Below are 25,664 nucleotides of genomic sequence, written 5' to 3' on the forward strand. Positions count from 1 at the left end.
ACGACATTTATATGCCGCCCTTCTCACCCCGAAGGGGACTCAGAGCAGCTTACAAGATATATATACATACAACATATTATATTATTAGCATAGTACAATATCAGTATTATATATTACTATATTGTACTATACCATTATAGTGTAATATTATTAGTAATATAAAATATATCATTATTATTAGTAGTAATATAAAGTACTAATAATATTAGTAATTAATATTAGTAATATAAAATATATAATTAGAATATATTATTATTAGTATTTATTTTTATTATTTATTTACAGTATTTGTATTCTGCCCTTCTCACCCCACAGGGGACTCAGGGTGGATTACAATGCACATATACATACACATATGGCAAACAATCAATGCCATAGAGACACACAATATATATAGACAGACACACAGAGGCTATTTAACATTCCAGCTTTTTCATGAGGGTATTCTGGCCACTAGTAGTAGTATTATATTGTATTACATTATAATATTAAAATATTATATGTATATACAATATATTATATTACATTATATTATATTATTAGCATAACACGGGAGACAAGGTGGAACTCTTGTCTGGACCCTTCTCTCTTCACTCTGCCCCATAGCAGCAGTTGCTGGGGGGAGGGGTCCCCAACTGATTTAATTAATTAATAAGAATAAACTTTGATCATAATCATAATTATAATAAATATATTATTAAATAAATTATAATAAATAATAAAATAAAATAATAACAATCTTTGAGGATAATAATAATAAATATATTATTAAATAAATTATAACAAATAAACAATATTATAATAATAAATGATGATAATAAATATATTGCTATTAAATAATAATAAACTTTGATGATAATAAATATATTATTAAAAAATTATAACAAATAAATAATAAAATAAAATAATAATGAACTTTTAGGATAAATATATTATTAGATAACAATTACAAACTTTGATAATAATTATAATAATAAATGAATATATTATTAAATAAATTATAATAAATAACAAAATACTAATAAACTTTGAGGATAATAATTAAATATATATATTATTAAGTAAATCATAATAATAAACAATAAAATAAAATAATAACCTTTGATAAAAATAAATATATTATTAAATAAATAATAAATAAATAATCATCATCATCGTCATCATCTTTGGGTTTTGTAAGTTTTCCGGGCAGTATGGCCATTCTCCAGAAGCATTCTCTCCTGACGTTTCACCTGCATCTATGGCAGGCATCCTCAGAGGTTGTGAGGTCTGTTGGAAACTAGGACAAGTGAGGTTTATATATCTGTGGAATAATGTCCAGGGTGGGAGAAAGAACTCTTGTCTGTTGGAGGTAAGTGTGAATGTTGCAATTAATCACCTTCAAATCCTTGCTGATTCCTGGCTGGGGTAATCCTTTTGTTGGGAGCTGATTAGCTGGTCCTGATTGGTTTTTTTGTGTGGAATGTCCAGAGTAGGAGAAAGAACTCTTGTCTGTTGGAGGTAGGTGTGAATGTTTCAGTTGGCCACCGTGATTAGCATTTAATGGCCTAGCAGTTTCAAGGTCTGGTTTCTTAGTGCATGGGGGAATCCTTTGTTGGGAAGTGATTAGCTTGTCTGATTTTCTTGTCTGAAATTCCCGTTTTTTGCCTTTGACAATATAATGATAAGCTTTATTTGTAACCCACCCTATCACCCCAAGGGGACTTGGGGCAGTTTTCAACAGAAATGGCAAACGTTCAATGGCAAAAAAAGAAGCAGCAAATCACATCACAATCAATCAATAGAACTTATGACAACCAAGAAGTAGCCAAACATTAAAGACGTACATAAACAAACAACGCATTATACAACTAAAAAAAGCAATTAAAAATAAGGAGAGGTTTGCAGTAAGGAGTGGTTTGCGCTCATTCCGTTGCATTCAATGTTTGCCGCTGTATGTTGTGAACCGCCCTGAGTCCCTATTGGGGGGAGAGGGTGGAAAATAAATAAATAAATAAATAAATATTATTATTATTATGCCTAGGTAAAGGTAAAGGTTTCCCGTTGACATGAAGTCTAGTCATGTCTAACTCTGAGGTGTGGTGCTCATCTCAATTTCTGGCATGCTGCATGGAACGCCGTTACCTTCCCACAGAAGCAGTACCTATTATCTACTCACATTTGTATGTTTTCAAACTGCAAGGTTGGCAGAAGCTGAGGCTAATAGTGGGAGCTCACCCTACTCCCCGGATTCAAACTGCCAAGCTTTTGGTCAGCAAGTTCTGCACCTCAGCATTTTAATCCACTGCCCCACCAGGGGGCCCAATTATTATGCCTAGGGGAGGCTTTATAAACACCTAGCAAAAGGGGAGCCCCACTTTCGCAGGGACTGATGGTGCTTTTTTCTGGTAGAGAGAGCACCATTCCCCATCCTCTTTCTCCATTCACTGAATAGAGTTGGAAATGACTCGTCTATCCAGTCCAACCCTTCTGCTGTAAAGAAAGATACCACCTTGATCCCTGACGACAGATTGCCATTTGCTTAAAAGCCTCCAAAGGAGGAACTTCCACCAGACTCCTGGGGCAGAGAGTTCCACTGTTGAATAGTTCATTATTGTTTTTATTAATTCTACTGTTTTTATATGGCTTATATTATATGTTAATGTTTTAAATTATATTTTATGTTGTAGGGGGATTGAATGCTGACTGTAAACTGCCTTGAGTCACCTTCAGGCTGAGAAAGGTGGTATATAAATATGGTAAATAAATAAAATAAATCCACCAGACTCCTGAGGCAGTGAGTTCTACTGTTGAACGATTCACCCTCCCTCCCTTCCTTGCCATCATAAGAACCAAGCAGAGACTCCGAGAGGCTCTCATCTATGATTTTATTAGATTTGCTTCCAATAGGCCTGTATCGGAAGAAGATTGGGAGACAAAAAAAAAGGCACAAACTCACATGAAAGAAAACAAGGAATCGTCTAATCCAAGTCTACAAAGTCGGGGTGCCATAGAAAGAAAAAAACAGCACAAGGAAACCAATCCAAACCGGTCGGAGGGGAGGAGGGCAGAGAAGCAGAATATTAGGCGGAGGGGAGAGAAGGCTGCCAGAAAGGGGCTCCAAATCAAGGTCAGAGAGGCTCTTTTTGGGGTACTTTGGAGAGAACTTAAGTGAGAACAAAAGGCGTATAGTCTAGAGGGAGGGCGTCTGCGTCTTTTCTCACCGCTAAGCAGGAAAGCTTTGTGTTTTTAAGTCAGCGCTTTCCCCTCCGTCTCCAATCTTTCCTGAGTCTCTCTTTTTCCGAAATGTCAACCTCCCGTTTCCATAGAGATGTGTGGCTGGGCTGGCTAGAAAAGCCTTCTCATCAGCTCAAAACTCTCAAGTGGGAGCGATGCAAGAACAGCCGCGGAAACAATAACACATTCAAGTCGGAAGAATCCTCTTACGTGTCATGACCCATAAAGGGGGGGAAAATATGTTCGGCACGTTAATGCCAATGCCCGGCTCGTGACAGTATCTGGGATTAGCCAAAGGGAGAGGAGGCATTAAGGGGGTCTTAGTGCATTCCTGGCCCCAACTCCTTTCCCAAAGGCTGAATACCCAGTTTCACCCCTCAAAAGAAAAAGGAAGCCCTGTTTTTCGCAGTCCACCAGAAATGAAGTTTGCTTATTGCACTTGGGCCTCGTAAGGCAAAGGAACGCACGCAGCAAGAGGGCCAGAGAGCCTCCCATCTTCCCTGAGCAAAGCCTCCCCAATTCTTCCATCTCCCAGCAGTCAGTGGGGCAACACTCTCCATGAGGAGGGGAAAGAAGTTGTTGCTTCTGGGGACGGTTTGTGGCCGTCGTCAAGGCCCAGCAGCAACGGAGTCACATCGGTCCCATCCTGCTCGTGGGATTATCTTAAGACGGTGACAAGAGCATCAAGACCCATGCTCCCCCTCTTCTTATGAGTGTTATGACTCAGAGCAAGATGGAAGAGGTGTCTATGCCATTCTGTGGTCTCCAAGGGAAAGGAGACCCTTCTGGCCCCTCCAGAAGGAGTTGGGTGCCCAGAACCCTTCAAAGAGGCTGCCCACTCAACACCGGAGCCCCTGACCCAAGCAACGACACAGCAGCAATGGTGAGGGGCAGAGTGTGTCCAAAAACCCTGTTAGCAGCAAGAGCGGCCCCCCTCCATTGCTGATACCGAAGGAGTAAAACGGGAGGCCTGGTCCCCTGATACTGAATCCCACTCTCTCTCCGCAGAAGAAAAACGAAAAGGTGAAGGACGGGAAGGAAACAAAGGCAGCAAGTTTATCCCAAAGGAAGGGGGAAAATATATATATATATATATACACAGATAATGAAACCTAAATCACCACATCACGACAGAAACTCAAAGAGTGCCCCGCAGGGATCAGGCGAGGCGCTCTTGAGAGGCGGTGGCAGCCATTCCCCCCCGTGGGCCCCCTTTTCTCATCCTCCTTTCCCAGGAGCCAAGGCCCACCGCACTCAGGGCCCAGGACGGCCGGTTTGCTCACGGAGATTTAAGGGCAACTAGAGTTAGCTAAAGGGAGGCCGGAGTCGACTCTGCCGACTGGAGAGAAGAGGGCTTGAGATCCAGAGACGGACCGTTGGTCAAGAGGTTGGAGAGTCCGGGCCTTCCTGCTGGCGCTTCTGCAATCTAAAGAGGTGGAAGAGAAGATGAATGAAAAACAAATGTCAATATACAGTACAGAAGTGTTCTCAACCTGGGGATCAGGACCCCTGGAGGTGTCAGAGGGGTTGCCAAAGACCATCAGTAAACACACTATTTTCTGTTGGTCATGGGGGTTCGATATAGGAAGTTTGGCCCAATTCTATCATTGGAGGTGAACTATAAATCCCAGCAACCACGACTCCCAAATGTCACGGTCTATTACCCCCAAACTCCACCAGTGTTCAAATTTGGACATATTGAATATTCGTGCCAAGTTTGGTCCAAATCCATCATTGTTTGATTCACCTATGCTCTCTGGATTTAGGTGAACTACAACTACAAAACTGGATTTAGGTGAACTACAACTCCAAAACTCAACTCCAAAACTTCCAGGATTTTCTGTTGGTCTTGGGAGTATTGTGTGCCAAGTTTGGTTCAACTCCATCGTTGGTGGAATTCAGAATGCTCTTTGATTGTAGTTGAACTATCAATCCCAGCAACTAAAACTCTCAAATATCAAGTCTATTTTCCCCCAAACTCCACCAGTGTTCACATTTGGGCATATTGAGAATTCGTGCCAAGTTTGGTCCAGATCCATTATTGTTTGAGTCCCCAGTGCTCTCTGGATGTAGGTGAAATACAACTCCAAAACTCAAGGTCAATGCCCACCAAAAACTTCCAGTATTTTATGTTTTCTGTTGGTCTTGGGAGTTCTGTGTGACAGGTTTGGTTCAATTCCATTGTTGGTGGAATTCAGAATGCTCTTTGGTTGTAAGTGAACTATAAATCCCAGCAACTACAACTCCCAAATGTCAAGGTCTATTCACCCCCCCCCCAAGTCCCATGTTTTGCCTATGGGATTTTCCTGCTGTTTTGTTTCAAGGTTTCAAGTGCCTAGTTTCATGGATTTCTATATATTCATTGATTTTGTTTCCCTTCAAAGCCAATGGACTATTTTGGATTTTTGAACCTTTACTGTTTTGCAATTTTTAATGCTTTGCCTACATATATTGTACAACAAACTGCTTGCTGATTTTACCAAGCTGGTGTGGTGTTTAAGATCAGGGGTGTTCCTGCTCTGCTGTACGAGACTAAGGCACCTACCATGCAACAAGAGGAGTCTGCGCTAATCATCCGCAGCCGACGTTCCTTTCAAGGGATCCTTTTCTCTCATCTGCAACAGAGAAAAGGCAATTTATGGTCTTCTTATTTATTTATTTATTTATTTACAACATTTATATGCCGCCCTTCTCACCCCAAAGGGGACTTAGAGTAGCTTACAAGATATAAATACATAAAATATATATTATATTATTAGCATAGTACAATATCAGTATTATATATTACTATATTGTTTTATTTATTTATTTATTTGCTGTATTTGTATACCACCCTTCTCAGCCCATAGGCGACTCAAGGCGGTTAAGAGGGCAAAATTCAATGCTTACAATGTCATAAATACAAGTAAAAACATAACATATAATAAAAACTAAACAAATCAATAAAATATAAATTCATAGTGTCTCCTTGTTAAAACATTGTCTGGACTCATTGTCTAGTCCAGGGGTCCTCAAACTAAGGCCCGGGGGCCGGATATGGCCCTCCAAGAACATTTACTCGGCCCTCATTCAGGGTCAATCTAAGCCTGAAATGACTTGAAAGCACACAACAACAACAACAATCCTATCTCATCAACCAAACGCTGATTTCCCATTGAAATACTATAAAGTTTATATTTGTTAAAATTCTTCTTCATTTTAATTATTGTGCTTTTTTGCACTACAAATAAGATATGTGAGGTGTGCATAGGAATTCAAATTATGTTTTCTTCAAATTATAATCCAGCCCTCCAACAGTTTGAGGGACTGTGATCTGACCCTTTGTATAAAAAGTTTGAGGACCCCATTTTCCTATGTCAGTTACTCTGCATTTGCAAACGTTTGTTCAAAAAGCCACGTCTTTTTGGGAGGAAGGTGGCCAATCTAATATCTATAGGGAGGGCGTTCCACAGCTGAGGGGCCACCACCAAAAGGCCCTGTCTCTCGTCTCCATTATATTGTAATATTATTAGTAATATTACATGCAATATAAAATATATAATAATAATATATTATTATTGTCGAAGGCTTTCATGGCCGGAATCACTCAGTTCTTGTGGGTTTTTTCGGGCTATATGGCCATGTTCTAGAGGCATTTCTCCTAAGGAGAAATGCCTCTAGAACATGGCCATATAGCCCGAAAAAACCCACAAGAACTGAATATATTAGTAGTAGTAGTATTATATTGTATTACATTATAATATTATAAATATTATATGTATATACAATATATTATATTACATTATATTATATTATATTGTTAGCATAGCACTTGGCAACTAGCTCGCAGCTCTGGAAGCAAAAGGCACCCAGCAACTCCCTCTGACCCTGCTTCACGCACTGACCCAGCAAAGTGGATGAGTCGTTGACATATTAGGAGCGGGGAAACTGAGTCACTGCCCTCTCAAGCCTCACCTCGTCCAGCTGCCTCTTTGTCTCATCCTCCATCCTGCGAATGTCCTCCATCGTCAGCTCCACCCATTTATCCAGCCAGCAGAAGAGCTGCCGGTGGAAGTTTGTGAAAAGGCGCTTCTCTTGCTGCAAAAGAAGAAGAAGCATCGGCGGTGGTTCAGAAATTCCAGAAAGCAGAGGATGGCAGATCCAGGCAACTCATGCTGCCAATTAAGGTCTGGATTTTGTCCCTTCATTTGCTGAAGCCGACGACTCTGCTTCCCTCACCTTATGGATGAAATTTTCCACTTTGTTTTGCAATCCCCACCACTTGAACTTGACCGTCACCAGCTTGTAGGCGCACATGTAGGGGCAGTTGGATTGCTTGCCCAGCTCCTTCTGCAGAGGGAAGAAGTGCTCCGTCAGAAGGGAGACACTGACTGCCTCCGGGGCTCCTGCTTCTCACCCTCCAAATGTGGGCCTGGACAATTGCAGCCCAACGGGTGCCAACCCCAGCTCTCTCCCTACTGAAACCTCATCTCAGCCGTTCTGCCAACCCAAAATCCCATGCACTGTAAACCAGGAGCAGCAGGGCCCGCACCTTCCAGTTGGGTCCTAAGGGGCCACGTCCCGTCTTGACCGATTTAAACTTGGCGGGGTCTTCATCCGGCTTGTAATCCTGCAGCACACAAAACACAAAGGGAAGCTCCAGGAAGGGGAATGGCACACACTCACAGCAGTCATGCGCCGTTATTTGTCCTCTGGCAGCCCAACACAGGCCTGGCTCAAAGCTGGGCAAGAGGAGGAAGAGGCCTGCTTGGGATTGAACGCCAGGGCCCCGCAAGGCACCTGGGGCTCCCTCTAAGGTCTCTGCACAGATGCACACAGCCCCCAGTCAGTTTACCAATGAGGCAAGCCCTCATTCAGCCTCCACAAATAAGTGGCAAAAAGCAGTGGGCCAGATCCACCTGTTAGAAATATTCAAAATTAACTGGGTATTTTTTATTACAATAGTGTGAATCAAGCACTGAAAGAGTGAGTAGGCTGAAGCCTGTGTCACTGGGCCAAAGCTAGTGTCCTTCTGAGGAGTGTGAGCTAAACCTTTATGTGAAAGAAGCCTTGTGTAAAAAAGCTCCAGTATGAAGGCTGCTGCGTGTAAAGCTATTATGTATTTATTTGTGTTATAGAAACATCGTTCTTGTAAGTAGTGCAACCATATAATTATGTGAATGTGAGTCAAGCACTGAAAGAGTTAGTGGGCCAAAGATAGTGTTGTTCTGAGGAGTGTGAGGTAAACCACTGTGTGAGAGAAGCCGCGTGTAAAAAAGCTCCAGTATGAAGGCGGCTGCGTGTAAAGCTACTATGTATTTGTTTATCTGTGTTATGGAAACCTTGTTCTTGTAAAGAGTTCCACCATATTATTTTACCACAGAGAAAAGCCTCCTATGGTAAAGATAACATTGGTCTGTGTGTTTTTGTTCCTCACCACTGGCCAATGCATCCCAGGCGGCTATTTGTGCCTGTGTCCAGGGCCTAGTTGTTCTGCTGAGAACAGCCACCAGGGAGAGCACTATTTTCTTCCAGAAAGCAATGCACCACCTTCTTCTCCCTCACTGGCCTCCAGCCAAACCTCTCCACATATTTCAGTTGGCCACCATCCAAAGAGGAGCCCTCCACTCTTGGGCCTTACCTTCGAAAGCACTTGGTTCCGGTCTGCAATGTCAATATAGATGGCTTCTACATTCTTCCATTCGTTGGGCTCAAGCTTATGCACCTGTGCAGGGGAACAAGGAAAAAGTGTGGACCTTGTCAGAAATATTAAAAATTAACTAGGTATTTTAAATTACAAAAATGTGAGCCAAGCATTGAAAGAGTGAGTAGGCCGAAGCCTGTTAAGAGTCAGTGGGCCAAAGCTAGTATCATCCTGAGGAGAGTGAGTAGGCCAAAGCCTGTTAAGAGTTAGTGGGACAAAGCTAGTGTTGTCCTGAGGAGTGTGAGGTAAACCTCTGTGTGTGAAAAGCTTTGGTGTAAGAAGCCCCAGGTTAAAGGCCTTGTGTGTAAAGCTGTGTGTAAAGCTACTATGTGAAGGTCCTGTGTAATTTCGGTGTGAGGAAGCTCTGTGAGAGTGAAGCTGTTTATCTGCATAAGAAAGAAGCCAAGCATGGAAGCGTACTGTAGCTCAGTACGCCTCAGAGTTAGTTGCCCTCAGTATGAAGACACTTCAGTCTGAGAGAAACTTCAGTGTGAGATAAACCTCAGTGTTAAGTAGGCCTCAGTGCGTGGTAGGCCTAGAGTTAGTAGGCCTCAGTGTATGAGAGGCCTGGTGTGAGAAGCCCCAGATTGTGTGTAAAGTTCCTTGTATGTAAAGTTCCAGTGTGAAGGCTACTGTACAAAGCTCCTGTGTAAGTTTAGTGTGAGAAGAGGCTCTGTGAGAGCAAAGCTGTTTCCCTTGTTCTTGTAAATAGTGTAACCATATTATTTTACTACAAAGAAAAGCCTCCTATGGAAGAGATGACATTAGTCTCTGTGTTTTTGTTCATTTTATCACTTAGGCTACTGGTGCTGAGTCATGCTGCTGCTGATAAGTTACTCTGCTGAACATTTATGGGGAGGGTCTTTTGTTCATAAGCCCACTCACCTAACCAACCTTTCTAAAGAGCCACTAAGATATAGAAAGCAAGTGGCTTGTGTTTGTAAAGAGCAGCTATGAGACCCCTGCAAAGACCACAGCCCACCCCTATCAAGCGTGCTTACATTCTCCTGCATCCCGAGGTCTGGTTTGTGCCAGGTTTCAATTTTGATCAAAAAGTCATCTTTCATGTATTCATTCTGCAAGGAAGAGAAGATGATCAGTCAGCTGGTGATTCATGCAGCACTATTCCACTGGAGCATTGCAACACACCCAAATACCTGGGAGTTGCCCTGGACTGTGCTCTGACCTACAAAAAGCACTGTTTGACTATCAAGCAAAAAGTGGGTGCTAGAAATAATATCATACAAAAGCTGACTGGCACAACCTGAGGATCACAACCAGATACAGTGAAGACATCTGCCCTTGCGCTTGGATACTCTGGTGCTGAGTGTGGAACACATCTCACCACGTTAAAACAATGGATGTGACTCTTAATGAGACATGCCGCATTATCACAGGATGTCTACACCTTAAACCACTGGAGAAATTATACTGATTAGCTGGTATTGCATCACCTGACATCCATCAGGAAATAGCAGCCTGTAATGAAAAGACCTTTCTGGCCCATCCCGTTTGGATATCAGCCAGCATGACAACGCCTTAAATCAAGAAATAGTTTTCTAAGTTCTACAGAGATACTCCCAGGAACACCTCAGCAAGCAAAAGTCCAAAAATGGCAGGCCAAAAACCCGGAACTTCAAGCCATGGCTGATATCGAATGAGAGACTCCCCCTTGGAGACACAGATGGCTGGCTGACTTGGAAGGTGCTAAACAGGCTGCTCTCTGGCACCACGAGATGCAGAGCCAACCTTAAGAAATGTGGCCACAATTCTTGCGAGTGTGGAGGAGAGCAAACCACAGGCCACCTATTACAATGCAGCCTGAGCCCTGCCACATGCACAATGGAGGACCTTCTTATAGAGCCAGCATGGAGAACAAACCCCGCTCTTAACTGGAGCAATGGGTACAGGTTTGGCTTCTAAGGGGACCGGGACCACCTCCCCCTTCTACCTCCTCCCACAACACAGAGGCAGACACTCTTCCAAGCATGGGCTAAAAGCCATACTTACTGTGATAACTGCTCCAATAAGAAACGGCATGTAAAAAAAAAAAAAGAGAACATCAGTGAGTGCACAGCATCCAGAGATTTCTAGCAACCTCCATCCCTTTCTATATAAAATGTCAGATGCTCTCAGAGCTCCAGCTTCCAACCCAAAAAGCAGGGTCTTAGAGCAGTGGAGGGGGGGGGGGAGCAAGAGTGATATGCCTGGAAACTCCCCCGGACCCACAAGTGGAGCCTCCTCCAGCTCTCCTGTCACTCAGAGAAGGGTGAAATTCCACGCAGAGCCATAGGGCCGCTGCCTATGACAGTGGTTCTCAACCTTCGTAATACCCCTTAATACAGTTCCTCATGTTGTGGTGACCCCCAACTATAACATTATTTTTGTTGCTAGTCCATAACTGTTATGAATCATTATGTAAATATCTGATATGTAGGATGTATTTTCATTCGCTGGACTACATTTGGCACAATTTGAATAATGGTAGGGTTGCGGGGGGATTGATTTTGTCATTAAGTTGTAGTTGCTGGGATTTATAGTTCACCTACAATCAAAGAGCATTCTAAATTCCACCAACGATGGAACTGAACCAAACTTGGCACACAGAACTCCTGTAACCAACAGAAAATACTGGGTTTGGTGGGCATTGGTCTTGAGTTTGGGAGTTGTAGTTCACCTACATCCAGAGAGCACTCTGGACTCAAACAATGATGGATCTGGACCAAACTTGGCACAAATCCTCAATATGCCCAAATGTGAACACTCATGGCGCTTGGGGGAAATAGACCTTGACATTTGGGAGTTGTAGTTGCTAAGATTTATAGTCCACCTACAATCAAAGAACATTCTAAATTCCACAAACGATGGAATTGAACCAAACTCGGCACACAGAACTCTTGTGACCAACAGAAAATACTGGAAGGGTTTGATGGGCATTGGCCTTGAGTTTGGGAGTTGTAGTTCACCTACATCCAGAGAGCACTGTGTACTCAAACAATGATGGATCTGGAACAAACTTGGCACGAACCCTCAATATGCCCAAATGTGAACACTGGTGGCATTTGGGGAAAATAGACCTTGACATTTGGGAGTTGTAGTTGCTGGGAATTATAGTCCACCTACAATCAAAGAGCATTCTGAACCCCAAAGACAATAGAATTGGGCCAAATTTCCCACACAGAGACCACCATGTCTTGAAGGGACTCGCTGGTGTGAGCATCCCTTCAGCCTCACATGCTCTCCCTCACCTGAACATGCACACCCCGCTGCTATGCGCCGAGCACGCCTGCTCTCCCCTCCCCTGCTTGGAGTCTCAGAAAGAGCTCTCCCCTTTGCTGAGTGGCCAACCAATCACAGTCGAGGAGGGCTTTGGGTGGGAGGATTCACCCTCTGTGTCCAAAAAGGAAGAGAAGGACAGGCAGAGAGATCTTTAGCCTTCTCTGCCAAAGGGGTTCCTAAGACCATCAGAAATGTGTGTTTTCTGATGGTCTCTGCAACCCCTATGACACCCCCTCACAACCCCCAGGGGTCGTGGCCCCTAGGTTGAGAAACGCTGGCCTAGGAGAACCCAGTCCTGCTGGCAGGCAGGTAATGCCCTAAGCACCTATTCCACGGCATAGGCTACAAAAGGCACAGACCCAGCGTTCTGCTCCGTTACCCTTGGCCCTTGGGATCCAGTTGGATGAGTGCCGGTAACTGGAGCTGGGAGGCTCACTGGGCAGACTGCTGGCAGTAACCAGAGTCTCCTGATCCTTGTGGGGCTCAATTATTCATTAGCAAAGTGACACAAAGCCACGGCAGATTCTGTGACAGCCAGAAGGACCAGGCCAGACGGCCCTTTCATGCTTTCCATTCCAAAAGCAAGAAGCCAAAACCGAGCAAAAGCCAAGGCCTCAAGGAGAGTGAGAAAGAAGGGGATGCAACCCCCCCCCCCCAAAGGAAAGCATTGCAAATAGGACAGGATACACCCCCCCCCATAAAAAACATCTGCCTTGAGAAATAGAGAGGAGAGCAGGTGGCCGCAGGCAGAGGCCAGCTGCAAGAGTGCCTGTCCTGCAGCCGCATCTCTGGCACCGGTTGAGCACTAATGCGATAAGCCAGGCGCGAGCCAGGGCTCCGGGCCAAGATGGAGGCCACACAGCTAAGGTGCCTCAGGCTGCCCATTGGTATTTGTGTTTTAGAATCATAGAATCACAGAGTTGGAAGAGACCTCCTCGGCCATCCAGTCCAACCCCTTGCAAAGAAGCAGGAAAATTGCATTCAGAGCACCCCCAACAGATGACCATCAAGCCTCTGTTTAAAGGCATCCAAAGAAGGAGCTTCCACCACACTCCGGGGCAGAGAGTTCCACTGTTGAACAGCTCTCACAGTCAGGAAGTTTTCCTTGCATAATTGCTGCACTTCCATTTCCAGGCTGATTTCCCCTTCCTTGCTTTTTTTCTCTGAAGACCTTAAGGCAGTTTACAAAACTTGGATTGGAGTTCTCTGGATGAAAATGGGAAAATCCGAGTTCCAGAGAGCTCCCTTTCAGGTTATGTTAACTACTAGTCTTTTGCATTTGTATAGAATCACTATCTGTTTTTGTCTGTTTCATTCGTATGACCCCGTTTTCGTTTTCGAGTACAGCTTCCGAAAACGGGGGCCTGTCCAAATGAGCTGTTTTGTTCTTTCATCCGAATGAACAAAATTTTTCGGACCACCAAACTTAAAGACACAGTTTAAGATCCCACTATGCAACTTTCTCTTTCGTTTCATCTTTAGTTTCTTCTGAAAATTGATCTTTTGTTTTGTGCCTTCCGAATGGACGGGACGAAATGAATACCTGAACAAAACAAATACTGTGCACTAGTCTGTTAACCACCTTAAGGCCTTTGAGAAAAGAGAGAAGAATAGAGCTCCAAAGACCTCCGTTTGGTAGTTTTAAACTGTTTTCAGGCCTTTGGAGAAGGAAGGGAGAATCAGCCCCAAATAGAGGCTGCAACTACTATTGAGGAAAACAAAAATACAATTTTTGGCACCCCAAAAGATGGTGTGCGACTATTATGCGGTGGTGACTATTATGTGATGAAATATTGCAACTCTGCCCCCCAAACGCACCTGTTCGACAGTATGGGTAGGCGTTCCAGGCTTTCTCGTGGATGTTGAGGGCTCCCTCTGGGGCCAGCATTTTCACAAAGGGAGGGACTTTACTGCAGTGAAGAAGGGGAAACAAAAACAAGTGTTGGTAATGCCCATCATGCGACAAAGTCCAAAAGAGGGGAATGTGTGCAGAGGACAAGCGAGAGAAAGAGAGAGCTCCCTGCGCTCCAGAGGGCTGAGCCTCAACAGCTGGCAAGAGTGAGTGCGTGTGTTGTGTCCAGTGTTCCCCTCTCAATCATGGGCACAAGGACACCAGGGATTAGGCATGCATGCATGCAGGGAAAGGCTGGCCTACTTCTGCAAGAAGAGGCCTCCACCCCCCCTCCCCCAATAAAGCAAAGCTTCTGTCCGCTCCATGGGACCCTTGATGACCCACCTTTGCAGGTGATAAATCTTGTGGGTGTACTGGCCCCGCTCCCCATCACGCTCGTAAGGCTCGTTGACAAGCACCTCCACCCCTTCGCCGCCACCAGTTTCATTCTTGCTGGCCTCCGCCACCGAGTAGAGCTGCCCCACCTGGTACTAGAAGAGAAGGAAGAGGAAGTGCATCACACCAGGGCCACGAGGGAGCCAGAAAGGACACCCACTCCACAAGATGCTTAATGGTCAGCTGCCCCACTGTCCTTCCATCTTCTCAGCTTGGAAAACATGTCCCCGAGACACTTCTTTCCTTTCCAGGCCTTTAACAGGGAATCCAAGGAACATCAGACAGACAGACGAGAGCAGTGTTTGCCCTGTTCTGCAGTAACTTCTCATTGCTGGGAGCCCTGGGGCTGAAGGCCAGGCAACATGATAGTGAGGGCCCCAGGCTTGCTCCTCATGGGGGGTTATCCAGAAAATAAGGTTACAAGGTACATAGCCCTCATGGGGATTTTTTAGGGGGGTAGTTGGTATCACTGCTGTGTAGCAGGCTGCTAGCAGAAGTTAATGAGCTGTGCCAGTCGTCAGTAGCTCATCGACTGATGAATGTTCATGAGCATTCCATTACATTTCCCTCCAAGTACGAAGTTCACGATGTACGAGGGATATTTGGAAAGTAAGGAAACTTCGCATTTGGAGGGAAATAGAATGAGGACTCTCATCTCTAACCTTCATCACAACACCAGTCGATGAGCTACTGATGACTGGCACTGCTCACTGGCTTCTGCTGCCTTCCCACTACACAGCAGTGATACCAAGTTCCCCCACGAAAATTCCCCACGAGAGCAACGTGCTTTGTAACCTTACTTTCTGGATATCCCTCATACAGCACGCAGTTCGTACTTGGAGGGAAATGGAATGAGGACACTCATCTCTATCCATCACCACAATGCCAGTCGATGAGCTACCGACAACTGGCACTGTTGGTTCACTTCCACTGGCTTCTTGCTACATGGCAGTGATACCAACTTCCTCCACAAAAATTCCCCGCGAGAGCTATGCGCCTTATAACCTTACTTTCTGGATATCCCTCGCACAGTGCAAACTTCACACTTGGAGGGAAACAGAATGAGGACGTTCATCTCTAACCTTCACCACAATGCCAGTCGATGAGCTACTGACGACTGGCACAGCTCATTTGCTTCTGCTGGCTTTCCACTACATGGCAGTGATACCATCTTCCCGTGAGAGCTACATGACTTGAACCTTATTTTCCAGATAACCCTCGTACATCTTGAACTCAGGTCTTCACATGACCCCATCCCAATGGAGGAAACAGATCAAGGCCTCTGCCCAGTGAGCACTGGGCACCCAAAGAGGCCTACAAGCCTGAGGGCCAGCCCAGTGTCCTGTCCTTCTGGGCACCAGGACGCTGCTGCCTACTCTCACTTCCCTGAGCATCAGGAAAGGGAAAGTGCCAGCCAGACTGAGAGGCTTTGGGCGGGTGATGGGGTCTCCTGGGGACACAGGCGAATGTGCCGCCAACACTGACGCACTGCCCATTCACTCTCTCCTCCTCGTCCTCCTCCCTTGCTTCACAAGTTGGAGCTGAAGCACTAAGAGGATCAGGCTGTGGGACTGCCACCTTCACCCCTTAATCTCCTCTGTTATGCCTGATCCCCTAATCCTATTGGAAGGAGGAGGAAGGCAGGCCTCGGAAACGGGTGCGTTAAATAAGAGCGGATCCCAAGGGGTGGGGGAAATCCTCTAGAGAAAGTGCCAAAGGACTCCAATCCCAGGGAGGAAGGAGTGGCATGGAGCAGGGGGCACATGACCCTAAAGCGGACTGGGGAGGTGGCCCTTCATGCTCCCAGCACAGAAATTCAGCCTAATGGCCTGCATAGAAAACACTCTCCCTTCACTGTCCCCAGGCTTTGGTTCCTGGCAACACCAAGCCACCCACACAAACTGCCCTGCCCATCACCCTTACGCTCCATTGGGCTAAGTGGGGACCCAGGAGTTCCCCTGTGGATCAGTCCCACCTGAGGCTGAGGAAGCCGTGGGCACAATTGGCACTCTCTCAGAGCTGGAGCCTGCAAGGCAGGTATGGGCAAAGCCAGGGCTGGGGGCCGGATGTGATCCCTTGGCCTCTTTTCTCAGGCCTTCCTCTCTCTTGCCATTCTATCCTTCCTTCTCTCTTTCTTTCCTTCCTCCCTTTCTCTTTCTCCCTCCCTCCCTTTCATCTTTCCTTCCTTCCCTCTTTCCTCCCTCTTTTCCTCTCTTTTTCTCCTTCCTTCCTTCCTTCCTTCCTTCCTTCCTTCCTTCCTTCCTTCCTGTCTTTCCTTTCTTCTCTTCCCTCCCTCCCTCCATTCCATTCAACCCTTCCTTCCATCCTTCTCTTCCTCCCTTCCTTCCCTCTTTCCTTCCTCCTTCCTCCCCCCTTCTCTTCTAACATTTCATCCTTCCTTCCCTCTTTCCTCCCTGTTTCCCTCTCTATTTTTCCCTCTCCTTCCTTCCCTCCTTCCTTCCCTCCTTCCTTCCTTCCTTCCCATTTGTCTTTCCTTCCTTCTCTCTTCCCTCCCTCCATTCCCTTCCTTCCTTCCTTCCATCCACCCTTCTCTTCCTCCCTCTCTTCCTTCTCTTTTTCCTTCCTCCTTTCCTCCTGGGAGATGTTTAGCTGGGGGACGAGAAGGTCGAGGGGGAACATGAGAACCATGTTTCAAGATTTGGGGGGGGGGCATGGGGGGTGACTTTCTGCTGCTCTAGAGACCAGGGCACAAGGAAGAAATGGGTTCAAATGGCAGGGAAAGAGATTCAACTGAAAAGATTAGCAAGAACTTCCTGCAGAGTGGCATAGGCAGCCTGGAAGTGGGGTGGACTCTCCTTCTCTGGAGGCTTTTCCACAGAGGCTGTCTATTGGGAGTACTTTGATTGTGCCTTCTTGCATGGCAGGGGGTTGAACTGGGTGGCCCTTGGGGGTCTCTTCCAGCTCTAGGATTCTAGACCAGGAGTAGACAATACGAGGTCTCATGGATACACTTTTTCTCTCCCATCCACCATCTCATCCTGACCAAGATCAACCCTTTTGGGATCCAAACATTTCCTGTCGTTCCTTCACTTTCTTCCTCCGAAAGAGAAAAGGAAGGGAAGGGAAGGGCAGGGAGGGGGCTTGGGGAGAACATCCTCCCTCCCTACTGGCCTGGCCACCCCATTCCGGCCCGCCATGTGGCCCCCAAGATAGAAAGTTTGCCTATGCCTGCTGCAAAGTGATCCAGGGCGAGCCCCCATATTTACCAGCCTAATTAATTGGAACTGGGCAAAAGCAGACCTCTGTTTTTTGTGCTTTGGAGCACACAAATTTATTTATTTATTAATGACATTTATATACCGCCCTTCTCACCCCTAAAGGGACTTAGAGCGGCTTCATATATATATATATATACACACACACACACACACACAAAATATATTAAATTATTAGCATAGTAAAATATCAGTATTATATATATACAAATGCCCTCCAAGCCACAGACCAAAGGGATGCTTTGAGGGGAGCCTCAGAAGGACCTCCAACTTTGCAAGGAAGCAAAGGCTTGAGGCTCCCCGCCTGGATACTTACAATGCATCCTTGTCAGTCTAGAGACAGGTAGCAAGGGCAAAGCAAACCTTGTGTAAAACCTCTTTCATTCATCTGCAAAAACACAGGGAGGCACAGAGGAACCTGCATTGTTTACCCCAAATGAGGAAAACAAGGAGCTGCTTTTTTTGGTACGAGAGACATGGAGAAGGGGCTGGCAGCAATCGCACTGTTTTCCTTGCATCAGCAGTTTCTTCCTTGCCATTGAAAGTGAGAATGAAGGCGAGCGAAAGGCAGCTAAGAGGGTGTTGGGGGAAAGCTGCAAAGCAAGCCCATGACCTTGAGGGCAGAGGCCTGGGAGCATAGGGACAAGGCAGAGCTGGTGTGTATTTGCCCAGACTGGTGGCCTGGAATCCATTCAGGGCACCAGGAGCAACCTGTGGACAAGCGAGCCGAACCTATGCCCTTCCCAGCAAAGCCCAAAGAGACTGGTTCCTTGGACTATTGCACTTCCTGGATGGGAGAGGGAACTGGCTCCACGGGTATGGTTCTAAACTGGGCTCGAGGCAAAGAAGGCCCCAGGAATGAAGGAACAAACACTTACCTCCTCCACCGAAACAGGTAAAAGCACTCGGCTGCAAGAGAAGAGAAAAAAGGGGAAATCAGTTGGGGCTGTTAAGGTTTCTCAGTTCCAAATGGTGTTGCTGTGGAAAAACACGCCAAGACGCACAAAGGCTGAAGATACCAAACATCTTTATTGTTCAGAATACAAGAGTCTCACACTACTGCCGGTCTATATAGGCCTAGCTACAATATCATAGACCACTCAAGAGTCCTCGCGCCTGGAGCTAGCTCCTTTCTACATTCCAGAACCCACTTTTACCCCCACCTTGGGGCAATTGACTTTTATGGTTGGTTCATATGTCCCGTCTTCCCTTTCGGCCCATGACCATTTGCTGTGTGTCAGGAGGGCTGATAGTTGGATGGCATGAGATAGAGATCATGACAGGGGCCCAACCATGGGGTCTCTGAGCAAAAGGAGGTCTCTTCCCACATGTGTGTGTTTTCATATTAGTGTATATTTAATTCTATTTTAAGGTTTACATATTCGTATATTTTAAATCAGAGCCCCTGGTGGCACAGCGGGTTAAACCGCTGAGATGCTGAACTTGCTGACCGAAAGGTTGGCAGTTTGAATCCGGAGAGTAGGTGAGTTCAGTACACAGTAATGTTATGTACTAATTGCTGTATTTACAAATTTAGCACCAAAACATCGCAATGTATTGAAACTGCCATGGACCCGGGCAAGAGGTAGATTGCGTTGGATAATACAGAACGTTGGATGAGCAAAGGTTGGATAAGCGAGACTCTACTGTATTATAAATTGTATGCTAATCCTTTTATGACAAGCCGCCTTGAGTCTCCTGCGGGAGAGAGATAAATCGGGGTATAAATGAATAATAATAATAACAACAAGAACAAGATCAAGCCATTAGAACCAATGTCATCAAAGCCAGAATTGAAAAGTTGACGAGAGATCCCAAATGTAGACTCTGCAAGGAAGCAGATGAAACAATAGATCACATCCTCAGCTGCTGCAAGAAGATCACACAGACAGACTACAAGCAGAGGCACAACACCGTTGCTCAGATGATTCATTGGAACTTGTGCCACAAATACCATCTGCCTGCGACAAAGAACTGGTGGGATCACAAGCCGGAAAAAATTACAGAGAATGAACACATCAAGCTACTCTGGGACTTCTGAATTCAGACAGAGTTCTGGAGCACAATAATCCTGACCTCACGACCGTGTTAAAAAACAAAGTATGGATTGTTGATGTTGTAATCCCAGGTGACAGCAAGATTGAAGAGAAACAACAGGAAACGCTGACACGGTATGAGGACTTAAAGATCAAACTACAAAGACTCTGGCACAAGCCAGTCAAGGTGGTCCCAGTGGAGATCGGCACACTGGGTGCAGTGCCTAAAGACCTTGGCCTACACTTAAACACAATCAGTGCTGACAAAATTACCATCTGCCAGCTGCAGAAGGCCACCTTACTGGATTCTGCACACATTATTCGCCGATACATCACACAGTCCTAGACACTTGGGAAGGGTCCGACGTGTGACCCAATACAACAGCCAGCAAAGTGATCTTGTCTGCTGTGGACTCATCTTGTTGTGTTTCAAATAATAATAATAATAATAATAATTATTATTATTATTATTATTTCTGGGCCAGGTTCCCCACCTGACCTCCCCCTGACCCCGTGCCCTTGGCCTACTTCCTGGAGCATCTCCTCTCCCTTCCCTTCAAAGGACCGTAGAGGATCCGCAACTGCTGCTCTCTCACACAAATGAGAAAGGAGAGCTTGGCACAGAAATGCAGAGGAGAAAAGCCAGGAGACTGAGAATAAGATTGGTGCAGATATTGCACCAATCAGAACAGCTTGAAGGAGAAATCCCACTGGCAAAGCTGGCCGGTTGAAACCGTCCTGATGACACACACAAGGAAACGCAGTGATCGGAAAACAGACCCAGAGCAACCAAAATATGTACTGGACCGGCTTCCCTCGTAGGTCACAGAGAGACGCTAAAGGAGCAACACTAAGGTTAGGAGACGCATGCGAGGAGTTAAGCACATCGACTCCAGTGTCCTTGCCAAGGCCTCTGAGCAAGTAGAGGGAAAAGGGCTCAGTACTGCCCACAGAGACACTGGGAAGCCTGCTTAGTGGGAGACACTTGCCCTTTGGAACGAAACAACATGCAGGGAGGCTCCTGATACAAAGCGATGGAGCCAAACAGACCCGCCAAGGCAATGCCCCCTTCCTGATGTAAGCACTTCCTCCTGTCACAAGCCAAGAAGGTGCCAAACAAGTAAAACTCTCCCAGGGAACTCCCTCTGGCTCCTTTCACCCTAGAGCATGGGGCCAAAGGTCCCAAAGCAGGGGCAGAAGGCAGCCGGAGGGACTCTGGACCCAATGCCTAGGGACCTGAAGGCCAGAAAAGCCAGGCCTCTCTTCAGAAGGGAATAATAATAATAATAATAATAATAATAATAATATGCAATCCCAGGTGACAGCAGGATTGAAGAGAAACAACTGGAAAAGCTGACACGAGGATTTAAAGATCGAACTGCAAAGACTCTGGCACAAGCCAGTCAAGGGGTCCCAGTGGTGATCGGCACACGGGGTGCAGTGCCTAAAGACCTTGGCCTGTACTTAAACACAATCAGCACTGACAAAATTACCATTTGCCAGCTGCAGAAGACCACCTTACTGGGATCTGCACGCATTATTCGCCGATACATCACACAGTCCTAGACACTTGGGAAGTGTCTGACGTGTGATCCAATTCAACAGCCATCAGAGTGTCTGCTATGGACTCATCTTGTTGTGTTTAAAATAATAATAATAATAATAATAATAATAATAATAATAATAATATATTGTATGTAATATATACCTTGTAAGCCACTCTGAGTCCCCTTCAGGGTGAGAAGGGCGGCATATAAATGTCATAAATAAAATAAAATAAATCTGCACACATTATTTGCCAAAACATCACACAATCCTAGACACTTGGGAAGGGTCCGACATGTGATCCAATATAACAGCCAGCAGAGTGATCTTGTCTACTGTGGACTCATCTAGTTGTGTTTCTAACAATAAATATTTATTTATTTATGATATTTCTACTCTGCCTTTCTCGAACCCGAAGGTGACTCAAAGTGGCTTTACAACATACGCTGTTATTCAATACCATTAAAATAACATAAAAACTACAATAAACATTTAACAGAATTATAATAATGCATACATTAAAACCTTTACAAACATATAAAGCCCCTAGCCTCGTCGTCCAAAAACATCGTCTAAGCCGTTCCAGTATTCGATTTCGCATAGTTCTGTGTTTATCTATTGCACTAGGTTCCCAAAGGCTTGTTCAAAAAGCCATGTTTTTGCGTTATTCTGGAAGGTCAGAAGGGAAGGGGCTGATCTAATATCCCTAGGGAGGGAGTTCCACAGTCGAGGGGCCACCACTAAGATAATAAATAAATATAAATAAATAAATAAAAACCAGTAAAGGTGATCCCAGGGGTGATTGGCACACTTGGTGCAGTGCCTCAAGACCTCGGCCTGCACTTAACAACAACTGGCACCGACAAAATCACCATCTGTCAGCTGCAAAAGGCTACACTACTCGAATCTGCACGCTTTATTCACCAATACATCACACAGTCCGAAACACTTGGGAAGGTTCCGACGTGGGATCGAATACAACAGCAGCACAGTGATCTTGTTTGCTGTGTGCCAATCTTGTTGTGTATCAAATGATAAATAAATAAAACTTTCAGTGCCATGAGAAGCTGAACCAAGACAAAAACAGGAACACATACTGTAATATCAGTAGTAATAAATGTAATATTTAATACACAAGTTGTGTATTATTATATATAATTATATTATACTATATTATTATACTACAATATTTATTTATTTATTTTATTTATACCCCACCTTTCTCTACCTCAAAGGGGACTCAAGGCGGCTTTACATATGGCAACTATTTGGTGCCTTTATATATAATACACTACCAGTACATTATACTATTAGAATTATATAATAGGTAAAGGTAAAGCTTTCACTTTGAAATTAAGTCTAGTCAAATCTGACTCTGGGGGATGGTGCTTATCTCCATGTCTACGCTGAAGAGCCAGTGTTGCCCATAGACACCTCCAAGGGCATGTGACCGGCATGACTGTATGTATCGACGTTACCTTCCTACAGAAGCAGTACCTACTGATCTACTCACATTTGCGTGTTTTCAAACTGCTAGGTTGGCAGAAGCTAAGCCTAACAGCGGGAGCTCGCCCCACTCCCCAGATTTCAACCTCTCTTTACATTATTATGATTATTATTACTAATTGAAACCATAGAGGGAGAATCCGTGGTGCCCTTAAGATTATTAAATAGGATTCCAGTGCCTAGATCCAGGGAAGTCATGCTCCCCCTCTCTTCTGCCTTGGTCAGACCACAACTGGAATCACACTTTGTCCAATTCTGGGCACCGCAACTGAAGGGAGATGTTGACTCTAAGCTGGAATGCGTCCAGAAGAGGGCGACTCAAAGGATCAAGACTCTGGAGAACAATCCCTATGAGGAGCGGTTTCAAGACTGGGCATGTTTAGCCTGCAGAACAGAAGGATGAAAGGAGACATGATGAGGGCCATGTGAGGGGAAGTCATAGGGAGAAGGAAGCAGGTTTGTTTTCTGCTGCAATGGAGACTAGGACGCAATGGAACAATGGCTTCAAACTACAGGAAAGGAGATTCCACCTGAACATGAGGAAGAACTTCCTGACTGTGAGATAGAGCTGTTCAGCAGTGGAACTCTCTGCCCCGGAGTGTGGTGGAGGCTTTGAAACAGAGGCTGGATGGCCATCTGTCAGGGGTACTTTTAATGTGATTTTCCTGCTTCTTGGCAGAATGAGTTTGGACTGGATGGCCCACGAAGTCTCTTCCAACTCTAGGATTCTACGCTTATTATTAATATTATCATCATGATTACCAATTGAATCCACAGTGGGAGAATTAAACTGCTAGGTTGGCAGAAGCTGGGGCTAACAGCGAGAGCTCACCCCACTCCCCGAATATGAACCACTCTTTAGGTTATTATTATCAGTTGAATCTATAGAGGGAGAATCCACAGTACCATTTAGATTATTATTATTAGGGGGGCCCTGGTGGCGCAGTGAGTTAAACCGCTGAGCTGTTGAACTTGCTGGACAAAAAGTCAGCGGTTCGAATCCAGGGAGCAGGGTGAGCTCCCGCTGTTAGGCCCAACTTCTGCTAACCAAGCAGTTCGAAACCATGCAAATGTTTAAATAAATAATAAATGCAAATGTGAGATCAATAGATACCTCTTCGGCAGGAAGAATCATGAAGCCCTTTAGATAACAATCATTATTACCATTACCAGTTGGGTCCACAGAGGGGGAATCGAACTGCCATGGTGCCCTTTAGATTATTATTACCAGTTGAATCCATAAGAAGGAGAACAAAACTGCTAGGTTGGCAGAAGCTGGGTCTAACAACAGGAGATCATCCCACTCTCCAAATTCAAACCACTCTTTAGCTTATTATTATCATTATTACTAGTCGAATCCATAGAGGGAGAATCCATGGTGCCCTTTCGATTATTATTATTATTATTATTATTATTATTATTATTACCACCAGTTGAATTCATAAGAGGGAGACTCAAACTGCTAGGTTGGCAGGAGCTGGGACTAACAGCAGGAGCTTACCCCGCTCCCCAGATTCAAACCGCCAACCTTTCGGTATATAATATGATATGGAAGCGCAGAGGAGAAGCAGGGCTTGGGAAGAGGAATGGGAGATGAAGTAGATAGAGAAGGATGGAAAGGAACAATCTCCCTTTGGCTTTTGACACACAGAGACCCGAGGATGGTGGGAGTTGTAGTCCACTCGCCTTGGGAGAAAGAACTGGGTCCCTACAGGGCCTGTGAACAGCCAGAGAGGCCTATGTCCAAGCTCTAAAAATATAAACAAATGGAGAAATCATAGAGAGTGGAATGAGAAATGGGCCTAGGCCAGGCCTGGGCCAATTTGGGCCCTCCAGATGCTTTGGACTACAACTCCCACAATTCCTCACAGCCTAAGGACCCGAGGCTGTGAGGAATTGTGGGAGTTGTAGTCCAAAACATCTGGAGGGCCCAAATTGGCCCAGGCCTGGCCTAGAGGGTCACCTAGAGGGGAGGTGACAGTTAGTGACCTTCACCGCCTTCTTTCTTTCCTTCCTTCCTTCCCTCCTTCCTTCCCCCGTTTCCCCAGCCTGGCCTTGGCTTCCTCTCTCCCTGCGGAACTCCCTGCCGCAGGAAAAGGGCCCCATTTGGGGGTGACCCCACAGAAGACAAGCCAACCCTCTCCCCTCTTTGGGACTCACTATTCCTTGATGAGCACCATGGCGGGCCTCAAGGGCGGGCAACCGGCTCCTTCTCCTTCCTTGCCTTCCTTGCCTTCCCTCCGACTGAAGGAGAAGGAAGGGAGGGAGGGCCCAGCGAGCGTTCCCCGGCAACAGCCGCTGCGTCACCGCGCCGTGACGTCACACGCGGAAGAGGGAGGGGGCGCCCTGCGTGGCGGCGTCAAGCCCGCGCCTGCGCCGGGCCGCCTTTTGAGTCAGGAGACACTGCGCCTGCGCCGAGGGCTGAGTTGGCATCTGGCAGAAAGGGGGCGTGGCTACGAAAAAAAGGCAGAGACCAAACCAGCCCTAACACACGCCAGAAAGGGGGCGTGGCTTAAGAGCCAGGGGCGTGGCTAAGAAGGAAAGGCAGAAACCAAACTTCAGTCCTAACACAAGCCAAAAGGGGCGTGGCCTAAGAGCCAGGAGGCGTGGCTAGGAAAGAAAGGCAGATTCACCACCCAGGGCAAACTTAAGCCCTAACACAAGCCATCAAGATATTATTTTAAGTCATTCTTATAGAGTTTGGGGGTTTTTTTGCACTGAATTCAGATCTGTGTTTTTTTTTCTCTTTATCACATGTCGTTTTCGCAACGAGGCAAATCGCATAATTAATAATTAATATTATTATTAGATATTAATAATAATAAATAAATAATGCATTTGCTCATTGATATCAATAGATTTTAATTAATCACAAG

At 45.5% G+C, this 25,664-nt stretch overlaps 1 protein-coding gene across 1 annotated transcript; it reads right to left on the minus strand.

Annotated features, from left to right (window-relative positions):
• Positions 1-2,853: 2,853 nt before the first annotated feature.
• On the minus strand, positions 2,854-25,102 carry PITPNA (phosphatidylinositol transfer protein alpha). Its single transcript, XM_060756922.2, has 12 exons — positions 24,949-25,102; positions 18,580-18,610; positions 14,415-14,560; positions 13,997-14,088; positions 10,910-10,917; positions 9,901-9,975; positions 8,837-8,920; positions 7,748-7,825; positions 7,435-7,545; positions 7,171-7,293; positions 5,762-5,831; positions 2,854-4,642 (listed from the first exon to the last, which is right to left on the minus strand). The coding sequence occupies exons 1-11, from the start codon at positions 24,966-24,968 to the stop codon at positions 5,784-5,786; spliced, it is 816 nt and encodes a 271-aa protein (XP_060612905.1). The 5' UTR covers positions 24,969-25,102; the 3' UTR covers positions 2,854-4,642; positions 5,762-5,783.
• Between the last annotated feature and the right edge of the window lie 562 nt (positions 25,103-25,664).

This window comes from Anolis sagrei, chromosome 11, assembly GCF_037176765.1.
Source record: "Anolis sagrei isolate rAnoSag1 chromosome 11, rAnoSag1.mat, whole genome shotgun sequence".
Lineage (NCBI taxonomy): Eukaryota > Metazoa > Chordata > Lepidosauria > Squamata > Dactyloidae > Anolis > Anolis sagrei.

Excerpts from the sequence above, each read along its gene's own strand:
- PITPNA (XM_060756922.2), bottom strand. The coding sequence starts at position 24,968 with ATGGTGCTCATCAAGGAATA. Across the intron at positions 7,826-8,836 it reads GGAACCAAGTGCTTTCGAAG|GATTACAAGCCGGATGAAGA; the intron begins GTAAGGCCCAAG and ends TGTGTGCTGCAG. Across the intron at positions 7,546-7,747 it reads CCTTAGGACCCAACTGGAAG|AAGGAGCTGGGCAAGCAATC; the intron begins GTGCGGGCCCTG and ends TTCCCTCTGCAG.